The sequence below is a fragment of the Pan troglodytes genome, chromosome 14, assembly GCF_028858775.2.
Source record: "Pan troglodytes isolate AG18354 chromosome 14, NHGRI_mPanTro3-v2.0_pri, whole genome shotgun sequence".
NCBI classification, from domain to species: Eukaryota; Metazoa; Chordata; class Mammalia; order Primates; family Hominidae; genus Pan; species Pan troglodytes.
Genome location: NC_072412.2, coordinates 105,876,338 through 105,900,495, shown reverse-complemented (window position 1 = coordinate 105,900,495; position 24,158 = coordinate 105,876,338). Strand labels below are relative to the sequence as shown.

Genomic DNA, 24,158 nt, shown 5'->3' with positions numbered 1-24,158 from the left:
TTCCCCCTGATGAGATTAGAGTGTATAGCCTTCATAGAATTTCAACAATTGTACTGTACCTTTCCTTCCATGGTAAAAGTAGATTCCTCCTGCACTGTACCAATCAATATAAGCAACTGACTAAGTCTAACAAAAGTGGGACAGTTTACCTGTCTGTTCTCAAAGATATGGACAGCCGACTGACCATGTTTGGGGTTTTAATTACTTACTTATTAAGATTTTATTCCTCTCTATTTGGGAATTTTCTAACTCCTATAGACTTTGTAGACTATACAGAGGATGCTTTTCCAAAACACTTAAATCTAAAAAAAAAACCTAGCATCTGGAAATTATTAATTACACACACACAAACAGACACACATACACACACACACACACGAATTTGGAAAGGTGTATTCAGGGTCCTAATATTAATCTTAACACAAAGGCCTAAGCCATGTAGTAAATACTTTTCTCTATCAGCTTCATTTTTGGAAGATTTCAGTTTCCATTTTTCCTCCCAGACTCTTCTTACACAAACACCCTTATAACAGAAAGGAGATCTCTTTAAAAGTGGTTAATATTTCAAATATGTTTGTTCACATGTAACAATAATTTTGCAGTTAACTGACAAAAGAATGAGAGAAAGTTATTATTTAATATGTGGCTTGCCATCTTTTCAGATGTCAGACAGACTTTATATTAATGACAATAGTAATAGCAATAATGTTAATAATAATGACAACAGTAAGAGTAAAAATGTCAACCAATATATAATAAACAGCATGCAAATGTTATGGATAAGATACTCACAGTTAGCAGAAAGAATGTGTGCTCAGTATAAACCAGGTACTATTTTGAATTTGTAAACTATATAAACTCATTTAATGCTGACAATCCTATACAGCAAATGCTATAATTAATGTCATTTTACTAATGAGGAAATCAAAACATACAGAAGTTAAGGAACTTGCTTACGGTCACACAGCTAAGAAGGAAGAGAACTAGAATTTACTTGCTCTGAGTGAAAACAGTAAATGTTTGCAATTAACAAAAACAATGATTAAATGAGTCCTCCATTAGTCAGCTGCAGTTGTTCTGAAACATTTTACAATTTTGAATCTCACTGAATTTCTCACTAAAAAACTATATATCTGACTTCAGAGGGTTCACAGACTTCCCTAAAGCTCATGAGAGATCCAGATAACCCAGGTTAGCTATTCCTGCTCTGAGAAGCTGTCAAAACCAACCTGGAACCAGCCTGGCTCCCACCTCTCCACTCCAAACTCCATGCTGTCTATCTCCCCCAGAGTTACTAAGCAGCTGAGGACATGGGAAGCACCAAGATCTAGGGAGAAGATGAGAGCCAAAAACTGGGAACAGGCTCTTCTCCCTCTGTGGCTGAACGAAAACTGGAGACTAGCTTCAGAGAACTCTAGGGAAGAATGTGAAAGGAACACATCATGGAGACAGACTGGCCTGCAAAGAGCCATGGACCTCAGGGGAAAAGTCAATAAAGGCTCCAGATGGGTCCGTGGTCTCTTTGCCCAGGAATCCAAGTAGTCAATAAAAATTAGCTCAATTCTGTCCTTGAGATGAGAATGCTAGGAGACATATGCTCTTCCAGGCCTCTGGAGAAGATATGGTCATGTCTTCAACCATCTGAAGGGCTGCTGTCACTTAGAATATTTCAAGAAGCAGAACTTAGTACTGATAACCCCCAAAAAACCACAGCAAAACCACAGCAGGGGGATTACTAGCACAAGAAAGAAAAAACATTCAGAATAATGATTACACAGACCAAGTGAAATAGAGCTGCTGAAGGACAGGGGAAAAATACAACTTTGCCCAAAAAGCAGTAAAGGCACTTAAAAACTTAAGGAGTAGCAATGCACATACGTGCATGTGCACACACATCCCCTGAGTCCTCCTTCCATCTCCCAGGGGATTGGTCCCAGGACCCCTGTGAATACCAAACTCTACAGATGCTCAGGTCCCCGATATAAAGTAACATGGTATTTGCATGTAACCTACGCATATCATCCCGTACACTTTTCTTTTTTTTAAGAAATGGGTCTTGCTCTGTCATCCCAGCTTCAGTGCAGTGGCATGATCATGGTTCATCACAGCACTGATGTCCTGGGCTCAAACAGTCCTCCTGCCTCAGCCTCCAAAAGTGCTGGGATTACAGGCATGAGCCACAACACACAGCCCTTTCCGTATACTTTCAATCATCTCTAGATTACTTATAGTAATACAATGTAAATGCTATGTAAACTGTTGTTATACTATATTGTGCTTTTATTGGTATTTTTTAATTGTTGAATTGATATTTTCATTTTATTTTTAAATTTTTAAGCCACAGTTAATTGAATCCACAGATGCAGAACTAGTAGGTAAGGAGGGCTAACTGTAACGCACAATTAGAATTTCTGAGCTAAAATAATGTGATTTCCCAATTGCACAATTTAGTCAGTTACTTATAGGAGAGGATAACCACTGTTGCAACCTGAATTAGTAACCTGGAAGATCAATAAAGAAATAATGTCAAGAGACACAGCATAAATATAAAATGACAGTTATCATAAGAGAAACATATCCAGTAGACCTAAATTGCAAAAACTAGAAGTTCCACAAGGAGGAGAAAATTGCTGATGGAAGGAAATAGTTAAATAACAGAAGAAACTTCCTCTGAAATGAAGCAATACTTAAACCTGAACACTGAAAAAGGGCATGGACTAAAAGGCAGGGTTAATGTATACAAACACACACCAAGGCATATCCTGGTTGGAAAAAAAAGTCCCTGAATTCCAATGATCAAAAGAAAATTAGAGCCAGACACAACGGCTCATGCCTGTAATCCCAGCACTTTGGGAGGCCAAGCTGGAGGATCACTTAAGACCTGGAGTTTGAGACCAGGCTGGGCAACAAAGTGAGATCTCGTCTCTACAAAAAAATTTAAAAATTAGCCAGGCGAGGCAGCATGCACCTATGGTCCCAGCTACTCGGGAGGCCGAGGCAGGAGGACTGCTTGAGCACAGGAGGTCAAGGCTGCAGTGAACCAGGTTCATGCCACTGCCCTCCAGCCTGGGTGACAGGATGAGGCCCTGTCTCAAGAAAAAAAAGAGAGAGAGAGAAATAAAAAAAATTGGGCAAACTTTCAGACAGCAAGACTACATTATCTACAATGGGAAAGAAATCAGAATGACACCAGACATAATACTAGAAGCTAGAACACAGCTGAAATTCATATGCTCCTGAAAGACAAGAACGGAAACCCAATCCTAATCAAGAATCCTGTATTCAATCAAAACAGTATCCCCCGCTCAGGGCTAAAGAAACATAGTTGAGGATGTGACATTTCAGAGCATATATTCCACACATTCTACTGAAGAAATTTCATGAAAAAATGTGCTACACAAATAAGTGAACTAGGGCAGAAATCTCAAAAAAGAAAGCTGAAGATATAGCAAATAATGAAAGATGTGTCTGGGCTGTATACATGGGAGCTAAAAAAAAAGCTAAAAAAGAAGAGATAAACTAAAAATAGCTCAGAAGTATTCAATTATCTTAGCAAATCTTCAGTGTTGGAAAGTCAAGGAAACTAGTTACATCATCTTTACAAATGACAGAGAAAACGTCTGTCTGAATAGAAAAATAAACATAAATAAAATTTTAAAGGACAATAGAATTTCCCAATTATCAATGGGAAACAAAAGGGATAATTAACCATTATTTCAAGCAACAAACAGAAAAGGAAAAACAAAACGGAAAACAAGAAAAAAAGTTTTTAAATATAAGATAAAATAAATAAAATCAAGTATTTAAAATGGGAAGAATTAAATTTTCACACTAAAAGAAAATGTTGGATTAGGTTCTTAGAAAATTTTTTCAGGCTAGGTGCCAGCAGCTTGCTCCTGTAATCCCAGCACTTTCAGAGGCCAAGAGAAGAGGATCCCTTGAGCCCAAGAGTTCTAGACAAGCCTGGGCAATATGTTGAGACCCCATCTATACAAATACACATACACACATAATTTTTTCTAAACTAAAAAAACAAAACAACTAATAAAGAAGGCTTTAAAATAAAGGACCAGACAAAACAGGAGGAGATACAGTATGACATGAGTCAAAGTAGGATTTCAGATTAAACATTTAAACAAGATAAACATTCAGGCAAGAAAATAGCCACATAACTCATGTACAAGAGTCATAAACCCACATACATCAAATTATAGTGTATATAAATATTTTAAAATATGCATTATTAGGAATGTAGGGAAAACTTAAAGACATATACTTCAGTATGACGTGAATTTATATAATGTCTGATACTCCAGCCAAGAGAGGAACAACTGAGGAAAAGAAGGCATACGTGAAACAACACTGGGAAGTAAATAAGAAGCTGGTTGCAGATTCCTAGGGCTCTACTCTACTACTGTCGCTATTCTGAAGTACTTCTGTATGTGTGAAAATTACAATGAGGAAAAGAAAGTGAGACAGACACACAGAGGGAGAAAGGAAAAGAAGGAAGGAGGAAGGGAAAGAAAAGAAGGGAAAAAGGAAAGGAAAGAAGAGAGACAGAAAGAACCAAACAAGGAAAGAAGGAAAGAAATGCAAAGGTGTCTTGGATACAAAGATTTTTGAGGCAATGAACCTATTCTTATGATACCATAATGGTAGATACACTTGTCCAAACTCATAGAATGTGTAACACAAAGAGCAACCCTAGTGTAAACTACAGACTTTAGTTAAAAACAATGTATCGCCGGGTGCCCTGGCACGGCGCTATAATCCCAGCACTTTAGGAGACAGAGGCCCCAGGAGTTAGAGACTAGCCTGGGCAACATGGTGAAACCTTGTCTCTACAAAAAATACAAAAATTAGCCAGGCGTGGTGATGCATGCCTGTAGTCCCAGCTACCTGGGCGGCTGGGGCAGCAGGATCGCCTGAGCCCAGGAGTTCAAGGCTGCAATGAGCTAGGATCTCACCACTGCACTCCAGCCTGGGTGGTGGAGTAAGACCCCTCTCTCTAAAAATAAACAAACAAACAAAAAACCCACAATGCATCGATAACGGCTCATCAGTTGTAACAAATGCACCAAACTAATATGAGATGTTAAGTAGAGAAATGGTGTGGCATGAGGAAGGGGCATATGGGAATTCTGTGTACTTAGATTTTCTATAAACCCAAAACTGCTCTAACAAATAAAGTTCGTTTTTAAAATTATGATAAAAACTCCGTCTATCTCTTTCTTAATCAAACAGATTCAATTTTTAAAGGGAAAAAGAAAAGATATACAGAGGAATTGAATAAAACAATCGATGATCTTAAATTTTGATACTCCCTCATAAAATTCTGAAGGTCTACCACAGAAAGATGTTTAAAGTCCTACAATTGTGAAGGTATCAAACAGTTTGCATCTGAGTTAAAATTTCAAATATAAGGGTAACCTTATTTAATCCATCTAAGAATTCAAATACACTACCCACAGGTATCTCTAAAAAATAAATTCTTGATTTTAAAAAAACCCCTAACTTTATATAAAACAAATCAAAATAAAGAACTCACTAATCATGAAGCTATGGTAAGATGCTGATGGTGACCATAAAGTGATAAAATACACAAGTAAGATGAAACCTCCAGGAGAGCCATGCCTACAGAAAAGAAAGGAAATGCTACAATCACATAGAACTAATAATAAAACTAGCAAACATGAAGAGTTAGGAAGTAAAGACAGCGGGATTAAATATAAGTATGCCAATTTCCATAACTTTTGTAAAAGAGAAACAATATACTCTTTCAGATTGAAATATGAAGGAAAATGATGACAAAAATATAAATGTTTTTCATAACCATTTTTCTTATTAAGAACATATTTTAGTTCCGTGTCACTGGAAGGGAAAAAAAGAACATATTTTAGGAATTAATATATCTGTGGAAAGTTATAAACATTTATCTAATAGTCCAGAGATTCTGTCATTTTAATTTCTTTTTCTTTTGTTAAATATAAATATAATAAGCTAATCTATAGGCTAATTTTTCATATGGAAAAATAAAAGTAATGAGAAAGGAATAGTTCTACTAGATACTGTACTATAATATATAGCTATAATACCTAAACCAGTGAAGATGAATAAGCAGAAAAATTAAAAAAAGAAGAGTGAAGTAATAGATCTGCATACATCTGCAATTTCAGTATGTAATGTAGATAGCACTTCGAATTATTACAGAAAAGACTGATTATTCAATAATTGTTGGAACAATCAGGTAGCCATTGGAAAATAAAATAAAATGAATTCCAAATGAAGTGAAGATTTCACCATTAAAGATGAAATATTTGATGAAAACATGAAAGAAAACAGTTTGATTGCTCATAGAGCACAGAAAGCCTAAGTATGTCACTCCTGAAATCACAAAGAGAAGATTTAAAAATTAAACTGCATACAAATAAAAACTTTCTATACAAGAAGAAAAAACACATACAAAGTTAAAAAGGCAATAGATAAGGAAAAATACCTACAAATCACATGTTATGTTTTCATACGAGTATTTGTTAATCCTGCCAAGACATTAAAAAAAAAAAAAAAAAAGGTTTCTCCTCCCTTAACTATCCTCCACCTTATCCAGAGAAGCTTCTTCTTTTGGAAAATCAAGCAAAACAACTAAGCCAAGACACATGAAAAAAAAGTTTGAAAAGAAAGCTGTAACGAAATACAAGGGGAGGGGTTGTTAGATATGAGTTCTAAATTTCGTTTCAAAGAATTAATATGTCAATATGTTCAATTCGTTGCCTTCTACTTTTAAACTTAACTTCCTCGTAAAGCAACCTTTTTCAATTACCTACTCCACCCTAACTCATTCCGATCACCTGCTACCTGCTCTGCCCTGACTCCCGCCAAAGCACTCACCCCGTCATTCTCTTTAAATTAGCCAATTGGATTTAGTTTAGCCTCTGCGGTCTAACCCTAGCCAACAGGGGAACAACACAGCAGCAGGGGCCACGTGCGTGAGGGATAAGAACCCCTTTCCCTCCCTTGTCCGAGTGTGCGCTCACCATTGCTCCATCTGTAAGGGCACACCCTTCTATAGAAATAACTTGCCTTGCTGACAATTAAAAAGAAAATTTTATTAAAAATAAAAAGGTTTCTGAATCATAGATCAGTGCAATTGTTTACTCACAGAACATCTTAGTCCCGTTCCTCATACCCCACTTACCCATGAGGCAGCGTAGTTAATGGCCTGCTTCCCCCCACACATGCAGAGGGGTATGCACATCTGGAAAGGAAAGCTCAGACTATTAAAATTAGAGCTTGTAGAAGAGTTGCTGGCATATCTGCCCCTTCTCAACTTTCGGTGGTGGGGAGAGGGAGGGTGAGAGGGTGATGCACTAGTTCCGCTAACTGGGCACTGGTCTCTGGGGTAAGAGGCTTGCTTTCAAGTATGGTTACATCACTAACTATGGCGTAACCTGCCCTTCGTATCCCATTCTCCACAAATGAACTTCCATCGGTATATAGGTTAAGGTCAGGATTAGTTAAGGGGACTTCTACGAGATCATCTCGGGCGGCATAAGTCTGGACTATAATTTGTTGGCAGTCATGGTCAATTGGTTCCCCATCCTCTGGGAGAAAAGTGGCAGGGTTGAGGGCTGCACACGTGCATATTTGAAACACAGGTCCTTCAAGGAGGAGCGCCTGGTATCTAAGTAGGTGGCTGTCTGATAGCCATAAACTTCCTTTGGCACCTAGTATGCCATTTACATCATGAGTAGTCCAGACAGTGAGATCCTTTCCTTGTATTATTTTGATAGTCTCTGACACTAAGATGGCCACTGCTGCAACTACGCTTAAACAGTGAGGCCAGCCTTTTGCTACTACATCAATTTCCTTACTTAGGTATGCCACTGGTGGTGGGGTTGTCCCACGAGTCTGAGTAAGGACTCCAAGAGCTATCCCGGCTCTCTCTGTGACGTATAAAGAGAAGCTTTGTACTGTGGGAAGGCTTAAAGCTGGAGCTTGTACTAGGGCCTGCTTTAAGGTTTTGAAGGCTGTTTCTGCCTCTGATTCCCACCAGAGTATTTGCCCTCTGGGTGTCCTTGATTAGAGTACAGAGTGGCCTGGCTATCTCGCTGTATCCGGGGATCCATAGTCAGCCAAAGCCAGTAATTCCAAGGAACCCCCACAACTGTTTTAATGTCTGAGGGCAAGGATAAGCCAGTATAGGCTGTATTCGTTCCTTGATGAGGGCCCTGGTCCCTCTGGCTAAGATTAGGCCTAGATATTTAACCTGCTGTAGGCAAAGCTGGGGCCTTCGACCTAGACACCTTGTACCCTTGATCAGCTAGAAAGTTCAAGAGATCTAGAGTAGCCTGCTGGCACGAGGCTTCTGAACTGGTAGCCAAAAGTAAATCATCCACATATTGAAGGACCAGAGTGCCTGGACTTGAGAAGTGGCCTAGATCTTGGGCTAGGGCCTGACCAAACAGATGAGGGCTATCCCTAAACCCTTGGGCAAGACCGTCCACGTAAGTTGGGACGTGTGGTCTGTGGGATCCTCAAAGGCAAAGAGGAACTGGGAATCAGAGTGCAGGGGAATATAGAAGAAGACATTCTTGAGGTCCAGAACCGTGAACCATTCTGCTTCCTCTGGTACTTGAGAGAGCAGGGTATAGGGGTTGGGTACAACTGGATATAGTGGAATTACTGCCTCATTGATGAGTCTAAGATCTTCCACTAGTCTCCACTGACCGTTCAGTTTTTGTACTCCTAGAATTGGGGTGTTGCAGGGACTGCTGCATTTCCTCACTAAGCCTTGAGCTTTCAAATGTCTAACAATATTCTGTAATCCTTTATGAGCTTCAGGCCTTAAGGGATATTGCCTTTGATAAGGAAAAGTGGTGGGATATTTTAACCTGATTTGGACTGGGTGGGCATTTTTTGCCCTTCCAAATTGTCCTTCCAATGCCCAGACTTCAGGGTTGATTCCCTCCTCAAGTAGGGGACAACAAATGGGTAACTTGTTTCTCATATTCATGTAGATAATAGCTCCAGCCTTGGCTAATATATCCCTCCCTAATAAAGGTGTGGGACTTTCAGGCACAACAAGAAAGGCATGTGAAAAGAGCAAAGTCTTCCAATTACAACTGAGAAGGTGGGAGAAATACCTGGTTACAGGCTGTCCCAGGATTCCTCGGATGGTAATGGACCTTGAGGACAGTCGTCCAGGACAGGAGATTAACACTGAGAAGGCCGTGCCAGTGTCCAGGAGGAAGTCAATTTCCTGGCCCTCAATAGTTAAACATACCCGGGGCTCAGTGAGGGTGATGACATGAGCTGGCGCTTGCCCCGGGCACCCTCAGTCCTGTTGTTGGATCATCTGGTTGGGGGCTTCTGACCCAGGGAAGCTTCGTCCTCTGGGGCAGTGCACTTTCCAGTGATTGCCTCGGCATAGTGGACATGGACGAGGGGGCAGCCTGTTTCTCATTGGACAATCTTTTTAAAAGTGTCCTAGTAAACCACACTGATAACAAGCCCTACCAGGTGATTGGCCTTCTCCATTTTCTGTCCTCTCTGAACCACCAAGGTTTGTTTGTCTGAGGGCTATGACTAAGGCTGCGGCCTTTCTCTGATCTCGCTTTTCCTTTTGGGCCTGTTCCTCTTGGTCTCTATTATAGAACACCGAGGTTGCCAGGTTTAATAATGCCTCTAGATTTTGTTCAGGGCCCTGGCTTGCTTTTCGAGCTTTCTCCTGATATCTGTGGCTGATTGGGTAATAAACTTATCTTTTAGAATCAATTGACCCTCAAGTGATTTGGGTGACAGGGGAGTACATTTTCTTAAGGCCTCCCGTAGCCGCTCGAGGAAGGCAGAAGGATTTTTCTTCCTTTCCCTGAGTTATGGCGGACATCATTGAATAATTCATGGGCCTTTTTCTAATTCTCCTTAGTCCTTCTAGAATACAGGTCAACAGATGTTTATGACTCCAGTCCCCATGATCTGAGTCAAGGTCCCAGTGGGGATCCATACTGGGGATGGGTTGCTGACCGGTAGAAAATTTGTCCCTTTCTTCGGCTGTCATTCTATCATTTACTTGACTAAGATACCAGGTATCTCCAAACTCTTGGGCTGCAGTTAAAGCCGCATTCTTTACATTAAAGGCCAAGGTTTGATCTCACAGTAGCATGACATCTCTCCAAGCGAGGTCGAAGGTTTGCCCTAGACCTTGTAGGACATCTATGTACCTATCAGGATCATCTGAAAACTTCCCCAGGTCTGCCTTGATCTGCTTTAAATCAGAGGGAGAAGGGGACATGTACCCGGGTTGGGCCAAATTCCCCTCCCCCTACAGCTTGAAGGGGACATAACCAATAGCCAGGAGGGTTTTGTGGTCCTTTGGAGATTTCTTTGCTTATTTCCTTCTGGGCGGGGGAGATTAGAGGAGGATTATCATTCATAGGAAGGGGAGCTATAGGGAGGCTAGGATATGGGGGTAAGCTGAGAGGTCCTCCTGTGGGATGTAAATTGCAAGCTTTGCATAGTTGTGTATTCTCCCTCAATGAAAAGAAAGCTTGGACATAAGGTATTCCACTCCATTTGCCTTCCCTCTTACAGAAAAGGTCAAGCTGCAGGATAGTATTGTAATTTGTACTTCCCTCAGGTGGCCATTTTTCCCCATCAGAGAGAAAATATTGGGGCCAAGCCATAGTGCAGCACCGGTGGGCTGGCACTGCTGGGGGACCCAGTACAACCTCCACAGCCGCTGGCCCAGGTGCTAAGCCCCTCATTGCCCGGCTGCTCTGAGTGTGGGGCCCGCCAAGCCCACGCCCACCCGCAACTCCAGCTGGCCCGCAAGCGCCGAGCGCAGCCCCGGTTCCAGCTCGCGCCTCTCCCTCCACACCTCCCTGCAAGCTGAGAGAGCCGGCTCTGGCCTTGGCCAGCCCAGAAAGGGGCTCCCACAGTGCAGCAGTGGGCTGAAGGCTCCTCAAGTGCCGCCAAAGTGGGAGCCCAGGCAGAGGAGGCACCGAGAGCGAGCGAGGGCTCTGAGGACTGCCAGCACGCTGTCACCTCTCACAACTGCCAGGGTCTTTGCTCAGAAAGCACCTGCCCTGTAGCCCTATGAAAATATTCACAAAGCCCCTCCTTTCTGACAATATCACAAAGGGCTAATTTCCCCCCAAAATAAGCAAATACCTACACATCAATAAGAAAACCCAAAGGGCAAAGGATCTAATAGTCAATTCACAGAAATATAAATGAATCTATAAAGAAAAATTCATGATAAACAATGAAAACAATATACCATTTTTCACTATCACACAAAGATCAAAAGGCAAAAAACACTTTTGGCCAGGGAGAGAAGAAACAAGCTCTCATTTAAGAGGTAAACTGATAATACTTAACTAATTTATAAAAGCACATATATTCCCAGCAATTCTACTTCTGCACGTGCAAAGGGGATATAAAGGGTCACTCATAATTGCATTATTTGGGATAGCAAAATACTGGAAAAATTATCAATAGAGATCTGGTGAAATTATATGACTGTTACATCCCTATGACAGGTTATTAAAAGTCATTAAAATGAAAAAGATAATGCTTTAAATTAGGCATGGAATACTCCCAAATTAGTATGTTAAAAAAACAAAGGTTGCTTCAACAGAGGAAAAATAAATGGCTGTGATAAAAGTGTGGTATGGAGAGTAACTTTTCCATTGTAGACTCTTATGAACCACTAGATTTTTTTAAACGAAGTATTATAAATTCTGAGTATTACCATTCAATAAAATAAGAAACTAAAATTATCCCAGCAAATTGCATATATAGTAGTCCCCCCTTATCCTTGGGGGACATGTTCCTAGGTCCCCAGCAAATGCCTGAAACTGTGGATAGTATAGAACATGATTGCTGTCAATTAGAACACTTTTCTATTCATGTCTTATACACACACATTTAATGTCTTTTCCATCTTAAGCACTTATCATGCACTGTGGCCATAACTTTTGAAGTTTGACTTTTGACAGCAAAAGTAGCACAAATTTCTTTTCCTTCTTCACAATGCCACCGATGGAAGATTCATCCTTACCGCAGAGCTTAGCAACCTCAGCACATGACTCTTTTCTTTCCTTACTAAGTCTAGAACTTTCACCTTTTCACTTAAAGGAAGCACTTTATGGCTTCTCTCTGGCATATGTGAATTGCCAGCAACACTACTCTTGCATGCTGGGGTCATTATGAAATAAAGTAGAGGTGACTTGAACATAAGCACTGAGGTATCATACAGTCGATGTGATCACCAAGGCGGATTTTTTTTTCCTTCTGTTTTTTCTTGTTGTTGTTGTTTGTTTGTTTGTTTTTCAGAGACAGGGTCTCGCTCTGTCCAGGCTGGAGTGCAGTGGCACCATCATGTCTCACTGCAGTGAGGTAGCTTCTAAGTGACTCATGGAGAGGGAGTGTCTACAGCATGGAGATGCCAGACAAAGAGAGGATCCACGTACCAGGCAGGATGGAGCAGGAGGGTGTGAGATTTCATCACACTACTCAGGATAGTCCACAATCTAAGACTTATGAATTGTTTATTTCTAAAGTTTTCCATTTTATATATTTGAAATGAAGTAGACCCTGTATGTAGCTGAAACTTTGGAAAGGAAAACTATGGTAAGGGGGACTACTAGAATACACTTCAATAAAATAGCATTTTAACAAAATCCTAGTTTCCGTAGAGTAGTTCTCCATCTAGCTGTCCATCTTTCAAATGTGGAGAGAGGTGAGATGAGGGAGAAGTATGGTCAGAGAGGGGAGACAGGTGTGTGTGGTGTGGGTGTGCAGGTAGATACATAGCTCAGTGTTCACTGTGAGAGGTGAACAGAGAACAATCCAAGCAATGGGAGTGGCATGATACAAGGCACAAAGAAGTCAAACTGAAAGGCACCTTCAGGAAAAAGAAAGGAGTCTCTCGCAAGTCATACACAGAGATCGGCACCGGCAAGAAACAGGAATCTGGGGGAAAAATCAGGGCTACAAAAAAAAGCTTGTGTTGTGATGCAAAAGCATTTAAACTTTATCTTTAAGCAACAGAAAACCAGTGACTTAAAAAAAATAAAGCAAAGATATGTGAAGATAGCAAAGGTAATTCAGTTACATAAACTGTGACCAGATTGAGAACAAAACCAGTCAACGGAACCAACTATTAATGCACCAAACGTGGTGACTTTCTTAGTGTTGCATCTCTTTATGGAGAAACTGTATTGTTATTTCAAATTTCACTCTTAAGAAAATTTAGAAAGTGAAGATGCATTTCTGTTACCAAAAAAAAAAAACACAGTTCTGAAGCTGGAAAAAGTGAAAGTTCAATCAGGAAATTTCAAAAAAAATTAAAAAAGAACAAAGAAAATTATAGCCCTCTAGCTCAAACTGAAACACTAATTAGAGATAACATATATCTTGGGAGATAAAGAATTTGGTGAATGTGCCTTAAGTATTATAATTTAAGGTTAGTAAAGAAATTTGAAAGAGAATGTCTACTATTAAAAGAACACTTGGGCCGGGCGCGGTGGCTCATGCCTGTAATCCCAGCACTTTGGGAGGTCGATGCAGGTGGATCATGAGGTCAAGAGATCGAGACCATCCTGGCCAACATGGTAAAACCCCATCTCTACTAAAAATACAAAAATTAGCTAGGCGTGGTGGTATGCGCCTGTAGTCCCAGCTACTCCGGAGGCTGAGGCAGGAGAATTGTTTGAATCTGGGAGGTGGAGGCTGCAGTGAGCCAAGATCGTGCCACTACACTCCAGCCTGGTGACAGAGCAAGACTCCGTCTCAAAAAAAAAAAACAAATTGGATTGTTTAAACAATATCAGAAAGAAATCTTTGGAATATGTAAGAATAGTTTTCTGAACACATATGAAGTCCAAAATTCTTTGTTCATGCTCCCATTTAATTATATCCTCCACATCAAATACTCCCTATCACACAGATACATTCTAAAAAATTAAAATTAACTTATTCTGGTAACTGACAGGATCACAGTCACTGGAAGTAAACCGCAAGAGAGAAAAATATGATTAAACACTAAATGGGAGACAAATGTCTCAAAGTATGATGTTAAATATCATAGAATGCTATTTAAATAGCACGCTTAACAGCATTAGGTACTATCAGAGCTCTGTTCGTGAACAAGAGCTCTAATCAGTCAGAGACCTTGGGACGTTTGCTAAGCGCAGGCATTAGTGAAATATTTTCTCACAGTGTGGGGCCCAGACCACTGGTGAGAAGTGGGGCAATTTCAGGCCAAACATGGACATGACATTCTATAGCATTGATTCATATCATTATGAGTCAATGATTCACAATTTTTGTCATATTAGATCTGGTACTATGACAAAATCTTTGTGAATTTGATTTTTTTTCCTGAAATATTTTTATAATTTTTTGAGGGTATAGAACATAATTTCCTAGCAAGCTATCCAATACACAAAACATAGGTACTTAGATAGTCTTGACCAACTGCATAGAATTATTTGATAAAAATATCAACTACAGGATGGGCACGGAGGCTCACGCCTGTAATACCAGCACTTTGGGAGGCCCAGGCAGGTGGATCACAAGGTCAAGAAACTGAGACCATCCTGGTCAACGTGGTGAAACCCTGTCTCTACTAAAATACAAAAATTAGCTGGGCGTGGTGGCACGCGCCTATAGTCCCAACTACTTGGGAGGCTGAGGCAGGAGAATTGCCTGAACCCGGGAGGCGGAGGTTTGCAGGCCGAGATCACGCCACTGCACCCCAGCCTGGTGACAGAGTGAGACTCCGTTTAAAAAAAAAAAAAAAATCAACTATCGGGTCTTATACCAGAAACCACCATGGTACAAACTTGAACAAACTTATAACCTGAGATAAATGAGCCAGAAACAAATGGAAAAAAAGATAACACAAGAACAGAGTAACAAACTGCCCATTTGTCAATTCCATAAATACTGATAAGTAACTCAATTAAAAAATCTCAGATCTCTTTGGTCTAGAATAGAATACAAATATTTTGCAGTCGTCTCAAATTGTCTTCAGAATCAAATTACAAGCTATTATTCTCATTATGACAAAATAAGTCTTCACTTTAACCAAAAACATGATTTCCCAGCTAATTATCTAATTAGACATACTTAGTTATAAAGATACATTTTAATCAAAATCAAATTAACCTTCAAAAGGCAAAATTCTGTCACTTCTAAAGATAGTCACAAAATAAAATATAGGCTACAAAGGTGATTTCAAAGGAAGTATGAGTTTTAAGCAACAACTACTGAGCTACTACCTATAAAATGCTACAAGTATTTACAATATTGGTCTCAAAATGCATCTAGATAGATCACTTTTGCCATACTTAAGGAAAATCAGTCACATTATTTGACAGTTATACTTTACAAGGAAAATACAGCAATGTTTTTAACTTTTTACATATAACTTATAGATTAAAATTTTGGTGATTATATTCATGTGAAAATGGTGGGCTGGCACTGAACTTTCCCTCCAAACTCCTTCTAGGGTATACTCTTACACTGCAGAATACAGATGGTTAAAAAGCCTATTCCCAGACTCCCTTAAAGCTGAGGTTTCCATGTGACTGCATGAGGTTCTGGATGTGCAAATGCATGAGATTTGGAAAGGAAAAGTGAGATAGCAGTGAGGCACAGACTGTCATTCCACTGCCCGCTCACTGCTTTTGGGGGGTGTTGAGAGTCAGGACACAAACTTATTTAATCTATAGGCATAATGTACCTCTAAAGCCACTCAGCTTGCAACTTGGGCTTATTGGGGACTAGAAAACAACTGGTGGGGAATGGGAGACGGGGGAGGTCTTCTTAAAAAGATCACAGGGTAAGAAGATAGGAAGGGATCAGCCAAAACCAAGATGAAAACACAGATTTGCAAACCCAACACTCAACACCATTTTTGCCCTAACGTCATTTGCCATTCCAGGAAAAAAGGACTATGAATATAAGCTATACTTTTGGTGGCATCAACAAATCAAAAGCATAACCACGAAGATAAGAGGCCACCAAAGTATCAGTTTATCAAAGAATCTTGATAAACTACCCCCACTTTTAGTGGGCACCATAAAGGAATGCAACCTCAAGATAAGACTGAACTGGAATAAAACCAACCATTCTCTAGAACTGCAACCGGGCTGTGTATCCCCTCAGGAGTTCAAGGAGCCTTACGCTTTGAGCTTAGATTGCCGTAGTCACAAATACTACTGTCCATAGGCATGTGGCAGAAAAAAAATTGAAAAATCTCTATAAGAAAGAATCCATCATCTTAGGTTTTGATTAAAAAAATAACAATTTTTAAAATAACTGTATATGACAGTATAATAACAAGGCCCAACAGGAACTCAACAGCACAACCAAGAAACAGCATAAAAAGCAGTTAATACAAGTAGTCATAAGACTTCACATGTCAACATTATCAGACATGTACTACAAAACAAATAAGTTAATTATGTCCAAAAAATAAAAGTCAAAATTGAAAATTCAAATAGGAGACAAGAAAAGATAAAAACCAATGAATCATACTTTTAAAAGAACCAAATAGAAATTTCAGAACTGAAATATAAACAATTGAAATCAGGAACTCAATGGGTGATTAATTAATTAAATACAGCATAAGGGAAGGTAAGAAAGACAGAAGAAATTATCCAAAAAAGATGAAAAATATCAAAGAGAGCATAAGAAACATAAGAGATATATTAAGGAGGTCTAAAATGAAACTTATAGGTTTATTCATCTGTGTATGTGAGATTGTTCCAGAAGTAATAATGGTGGAGAATTTCCAAAAAAAATTAAAAGACATTAATCTACAGACAAAATATTCAATGAATTCCATGTATACATGTACACGAATCAGCAAAAACTTAAAGGAAATCTAACAAAAACAGAAATTAATAAATGCTACCAAAAGGAAAAATCAATTATGTCCAAATAAGCAGAATGCAGAATGAGTGGGGAAGTCTCACCAGAAACAGTGAAATAATATTTTCAATAAATTGAAAAAAATACTGGCCAAACTAAGATTTCTAATTTTTTTTTTTTTTTTGGTACAGACAGGTTCTCACTATGTTACCCAGACTGATCCTGAACTCCTGGGCTCAAGGGATCCTCCCACCTCAGCCTCCCAAAGCACTGGGATTACAGGGGTGAGCCACGGCCCACAGCCAAGACGTCTAAGAAGAGTATTTCATGAACAAGGCAACATAAAGTCATCGGCTGTCAACAAAAAGAGATTGTCCCAAGTAAACCTCTAAAAGAAACTACCAGAAAAAAAGACAAAGAAAGGTAAATATGTGGGAGGAATGGAATGAATGATGACTAAAATAATAAGAGAAATGGCCTCGGGGGATAATTGTACCCAAGTCAGGAGACAGTAAACGGACTTTAAATGTTCTAAGCTCCCTTGTCAGTCTGGCAGCTCAGGTGAAAAGACACTGTTATCAGTTTTTGATAAATTAAGGATGTGTGTTGTAATGTAGAGGTTCTACCAAAAGATCAGCAGTATTTATAACCCCCAAACTTGTACAGGAAAAAATTAAATGATAAATACTGCAAAAGAAAGAAAAAAAAAGGAAAAAGGCCAGAGATTGGACAAGAAGAAAACATTTTTAAAAATTAGAAATTTAAACTCAAATATACCAGCATTTCTGTCAACTTTCTAAGGAGCAAATGGTCAAGATACAAGACAAACGTATCAAACTGGGCAGAAAAATTATACACTGCTTACAGAGGCACACGTGAACTGTCTTCAAACAGGCAGGTCGAGAGTAAAAGCATGAAGAAAGCCATAGCACGCAAAAGATAACCATTAGGAAAGAGGTAGAAATCCACCTGGAGCCCAGAACATCAGCTTCCCGACGGCTGGGGAGCGGCAGGGCCACTACTGAACTCACCTCAAAGTTCAAGGACACAAGGATGGTCTACCGCCACGGCACAGCGAACAGAAAACAGCCCTCCTGCACCCATGGTATGGCTAACCAGGGCCCACAGGAGTCTCCCTCTGGGAAAGAGGCACAGGCATGAAGACACGGCTCCCATGAAGCACAGGGTCAGAGGCAAGCCCTCAAGCTCAGGATGAAGCAGGCATGCAGAAATCCCACAAGCGGCCCCTTGGTGCACGTGAGAAAACCACTGCAGGAAGGCTTAAGCTCGACTCAGCTCATGCCTGCAGTGACTCAACACCCCCTCCCCCCCACCCCCTCCCCCAAGGGCCTAATGGAAGAAGAGTTGACACTGTTTTCAGGCATAAGTATGCCTTCCTCAGTCTCTCCTGTCCTATTCCACCCCTTAGCCATCAGCCCATAATCCCCCCACTCACCCACCCCAGTCCTAGGCAAGTACTAATCTATTTATCTCTGTAGGCCATATGTGTTTTTTGAATGGTGTACTGGACTGAAGAGTGTCGTGTCAAAATTCACATCCACTCACAACCTGTGACTGTGACCTTACTTGAAAACAGGATCTTGGCAGAGGAAATCACGTATGATGAGGCTGTACTAAATGGGAAGGGTCCTGAATCCAACGTGACTAGTGTCCCTATAGAGAACGGGAACCCTGGGCACAGAGATGCACAGAGAGAAGGCAATGTGACAACTGAGGCAGGGATTAGAGTTATGCTGCCAAAGCCAAGGAATACCAAGGACTGTCGGCAACACCAGAACCAGGAGAGAGGCATGGAGTGGATTCTCCCTCCAACCCCCCAGGAAGGAACCCACTCGGCTGGAACCTGCATGATAGACTCTGGCCTCCTGAAGTGTAAGAGAACAAATTTCTGTTGTGTTAAGCTATAGTTAATGATCATTTGTTATGGTAGTCCTAGCAAACTAACACAAATTCCATAAAACTGGAAATAAACTATCTACAGAAATCTAACAGATAAAGAAATAGTGGCATTTTCTTAGAAAATGTATCATACAGGAGTTCCATGAAATAGCACAAATCTCACAAATGCCATGCTGAAAAAAGAAGCCAGGCACAAAAGAACAAATACTATACGATCCCATTAATACAGTTTTAAAAAACAAACAAAAGTAATAATGCTGCTTAGGTATGCGTAATTCAAAGGAAGAATGATATGAAAACTGAAGGTTCTGAGAAGTCAGTCAGATAGGAGACAGCTCTAGGGAAGATGGAGAGGGAATCAGAATCATTGAGAAGGAGAAGAAAATGAGGCTGGTGTAAAAAGAGCTGGCTGTTTTGTAAATACTTCTAGACCCAGTTGATGTTTACATTGATTTTTGCTTTATAATAATACATTCAATTATTCACCTGTGTTCTATGTATGTTTCTGTATAGTTCACAATTTAAACAAAAGAAAAAAGGGAAGAAGGAAGGAAATAAAGCCACCGGTTACAACGCCAGTCGCTTCCTGAGATTTGGTTAGAACTAAGGAAGTTATGTCCCCCAAAGCCAACAGTTCCAAGGGCAGCCACTTGATTCTCAACCTCCTCACTGTGGCAGAGGTGCCGGTTCCTCTGGGAGCCTGGCTGAGTGGTACAGCAGTGGGAGTCACCACCGAAGTTCACTCTGGGTACCCTTCCTTCCTCCATCCTTCCAAAGATTTTGCAATCACTGTATCACTTCCTATTTGTAATATCTAGAGTAATTTTTCTTAACAGCACATACACACTGACAAATACAGTTCATCTAGAAAGGTTCAAGAAAAAAACAAAGTGGTATTTCCAACATAAAGTATTAACAGTGACAAAGCAGAGGTCTAGACATTGAACTTTAGAGGGATACTATCCGTCATTCCTAACAGATGTCTTAGCACAAGCATAAAAACTAAATCTTTATTTAACACTTTATGGAGTTAATTTTTTAACATTTATAAAACAAAAAAGGGTGGAGAAGGAAGGGTAAAGTACAGAGGCATGGAGAGGAATAAATAACAGTTGTTGTTACCTGGAGTCTTGTATTCATTTCCAAGAAATAAAAATTCTTCTTAGAGTCCACAAGGAACTCCACGGTCCCAGCAGAGGAATATTTTACTGCTCTGGCAAGAGCTACAGCTTGTTCTCCCATCGCTCTTCGAGTCTCCGCATCCAAAAAAATGCTACATATACAAAAAAAGTGTTTGTCTACATTTTGGACAAAAATCAAGTTATCTTTTGTGTGCATTACATAAACATTTTCTTAAAGTTTACTCAGATATAGATCATCTATACCAATTTAAGAATTCAAAATATTGTGCTTTATATATGTTTTATGATATATGTTGACTATATTATTAAGCATAACATGCTTAAATAAGTCAACTTTAGATTTGTATAAAACATTTGAACTTTTCACATTACTCTGCAACTTCAATCCATTCACAAAATATATAACTACTCTTCAACTTTTAATATTTAACATATATATTCAGAATTGCTTTGAGCCAAAAACTGGGAGAAAAATAACTTCTTAGTATCTAACATACACAATCAATCCTCATTGCTCATGTAGTCCATATTTACAAATTTGCCTACTTGCTGAAATTTATTTGTAACCCCAAAATCAATACTTAAGGCGCTTTCGTGGTCCTTTGTGAACAAGTGCAGAGAGGTGAAAAATTTGAGACTCCAGCATGCTAAGGCTGAACAAGGTGATGCTCTCCCTTCTTGTTTCAATGCTCATACTATGACAAGCATCCTTTTCAAGGTCTGTTTAGTGTCACTTTTTTTGCATTTGTGTGTGTGTGTGTGTCATTTCATGGTGTGAAATGGCCCACCAAGCATTGTCCTTAGGTGCTGTCTGGGGTTCCCATGTGCAAGAAGGCCATGAAGTACTGTCTGGAGAAAATGTGTGTGGGATAAGCTTTACTCAGGCATGTGTTATAGTCTTGTTGGCCAGGATTGTGAGTTCACTGTTAATGAATCAACCACAGATATTAAACGAGAAATACACATAAAACAAAATTATGTATTAATCCACTGAGGAAAATGTTATAAGCAAAGGCTCGCAGGAACCTAACCCTGTATTTCCCCTAGGGGAAATTATTCAGTGTTCACTAATTCAGTAATCAAGGTGACTTTAGAGAACATAACTGCCACAAATAACAAGAATCAGCAATACATCCATTAAATCCTGCACGTTTGGCTTCAAGATACCAAACCCACCTTCAAGCAGGCAAGTTAAGCTAAAATGACTTCAATAAGCCCTGAAAAAAATATCATCAAACCACTTTGCATTTTCACAGATTTTGCTTCTATGAAAGAAAGGCTCTGAGAAACAAAACATTAACTACTTTTCTACTTGTGGATTAAAATTATTCTCAAATGGGCAGGATTGAGATGACATGCTATAAAAGCTTTATTATGGAATAGTATAAAAAACTTGCATGAAGCTGCCTCCAATATATAGCAATTATTAATACATAGCCACTCTGGCTTTATCTATGCTACTTGCCCACTTCTCTACCAGGCCCACCCTTTATTGTTTTTAAAGTAAATCCCAAATTAGGTATCATTTCACTTGTAAAAACATACATATCTGTTTCTATGAGATAAAGTACCCTTTTGTAACACAACTACACAAAAAACAAGAACTCCTTAAAAGCATTTAATATCCACTTGGTATTCAAATTTCTCTATCTCATAAATATCTTTACACAGCTGATTTCTTTGAATCAGGATCCAAATAAGGTCCAAAACTGCATTTGATTGGCTTTTGCATCTTAAGACTCTTTTAATCTGTAATGCCCCTTCCCCATTTTCTGGCCAAGGATCTGGTCATTTTACTGTCTTATTTCTCACATTCTTGGTTCAACTGCATGCAACCCCACGGTGTCTTTTAACATTCATATTACATTTCTATTTCATATAGATTGCTAGTTAGACTCAGAGCCTTGAATATATTCAAGTTGGATTGGGGTGGGGAAGGGGGAAGAGTTCACAGGTGGGAAGTGTACTTCCTACTGTCTCCCTTTTGGTGAAGTTAGAATAAATCAATGGGTTCAAGTGTTATGAATTATCTATAATATAGTTTGCATTAACCTAATGTATAGACATACATGACATTTCAACAATAACTGGCTGACAAAATTAATGCAACTAAAAAAAAAACCCAACTAACAATTAATAGCATAACATCTGGAGAATCTCAGTGCAGCTCTGTGAAACTATCTTTCTCCTATTTGATCTTGCCCTTGCCCTTTTCAAAAGCCCTGCTAGATATCCAGAGATATGAGTGACCCTAGCTAGCATTGCCCTCAAAGCACATTAGTAGATTCTTTTTTTTATTTTTATTTTTGGGAGGGTGGGGGAGAACAGGGTCTTGCTCTGTCACCCAGGCTGGAATCTGGTGGCATGATGTCAGCTCACTGCAACCTCAACCTCTGGGGTTAAGCAATCCTCCCACTTCAGCCTCCCAAGTAGCTGGAACTATAGGCATATGCCACCACAGTCAGCTGATTTTTTACTTTTTTGTGAAGATGAGGTCCCACTATGTTGTCCAGGCTGGTCTCAAACTCTTAGGCTCAAGCAATCCTCCCACCTCAGCCTCCCAAAGTGCTAAGATTACAGGTGTGAGCCACCATGCCCAGCCGATTCTTACTCCAGGAACTGAAAACTACACATTCCATTTATTTTAACATTTCACAGTGTACAAATACATATCAGGTCAGTATTAATGATGAGTTCTAGCTTTTTCATTTTGATTCCTACTGCTGTATATTTTCCTTTTTTTCTCTAAATAAGTAGATAAGGTATTCATTATGAAAAGTTTATATTTCTAGACAAAGAGAAAAAACAAACACATTTTATGATTCAAGGTTCCCAGTCTGGGAAAGATTTCTATCCCAGGTAAGACTTGAGTAGGTTTTTACTAAAAACAGAGTGTTAATTGAATTGGAATTGATAATCAGTCAAGGAAACAGAAAATTGCAAGACATGTGTGTTGAAGACTCTTACTGTTCCGCAGGTATCCTTTTTCCCCTTCCTCCATACTACAGTACTACAGTACTAGTTCTAGCTCAGCACATGGTTTCTTAAGAAAAAGATATTAACAAGTCTCCCTAGCTAAGTGTCTAACTTCAGATCAACACCAAGTAATTAGCTTCAGCACCTTCAAGGATCTTCCTAAAGACACAGGAAGAGGATTCCCTTTGGCTTTTCTTCTTCCTCTCTTCTTACATCCTGTTCCTGGGCCTTGAGAACTAGATGGCCACATCTTATGTAAGCTACACAGTTCTTCACAGCATACTGGCTGGTGTGTAAGCACGAGCATCCCATGAGAACAGGAAGCGGAAGCTGGCAGTTTCCCAAGGCCTGGGCTGGAAACTGGCACAGCATCACTTGTAAGTAGTCTACGGGTCAAGCATTCACAGAGCACAGAATCAAGAAAAGGGAACAATGATCCTTCCCCTCACTGCTCAAAGAGAAAAATGGCAAAGGATTTGGGGTCCATGTTTTAAAACTAATAACACCATGCCATATTTTTAAAAACCAATGTAACTAAAATAGAGTTGAATTTTTACCATTACTCCGGGATTAAAAATATACTCACATTCTCACTTACTATTTTCAGAAACTATATAGGCATTATATCAAGATATGCTAGCTCTGCTGATTAAAGCTACAATAAGCTATACTTCTTACTGTCTGGTAATTAAAAATTACTAGGAACACTCACCTGAGGATTTTTAAGAACAAAGAGAATACCAGAGTATATACAAATAGCAACCTAGCATCAAATGAGAAATGAGGCCCCATACACCAAACTCATGAAAGATGCTCTGGAGAAGTACCCAAAGTGGCTCTGATAATTCAAGGAATTTCCAAGAACCACACTCCAGAAGCCTTTCATGGTAGGATAAATTCAGGACCAACTTTATGAACCCTTCACCAACATGAAAGTCTAGAAGGCATATATCTCAGAAATCCCGTGAAGTACCATCAGGTTCCATACTTCCTAGAAGCCTGCAGAAGTCACAGTTGGCTGTCTACCCAACTTTCTCCTCTAATAAAAACCCACTTCTTTTTCAAGTATTCTCTCCCTTTTACACATTAAAGCACTGAGGAAATCAAGTAACAAATTCTTAATTACAAAAATATGCAGTAATAGAGTCTACATGAACATTAGTGCAATTGTAGCCGATAAAGCAAACAAATAAAAAAAGAAATGTGGCTGGGTGCAGTGGCCCACACCTATAATCC

At 39.5% G+C, this 24,158-nt stretch overlaps 1 protein-coding gene across 3 annotated transcripts in view; it reads right to left on the bottom strand.

Annotated features, from left to right (window-relative positions):
* PCCA (propionyl-CoA carboxylase subunit alpha) overlaps nt 1-24,158 on the bottom strand; it is a 446,563-nt gene that overhangs the window by 242,246 nt on the left and 180,159 nt on the right. For all 3 annotated transcript variants that reach the window (XM_001149000.7, XM_063792625.1, XM_063792626.1), the window contains exon 12: nt 19,927-20,077. In XM_001149000.7, the coding sequence (XP_001149000.5) occupies nt 19,927-20,077 (151 nt within the window). The remainder of the gene's footprint in view (nt 1-19,926; nt 20,078-24,158) is intronic.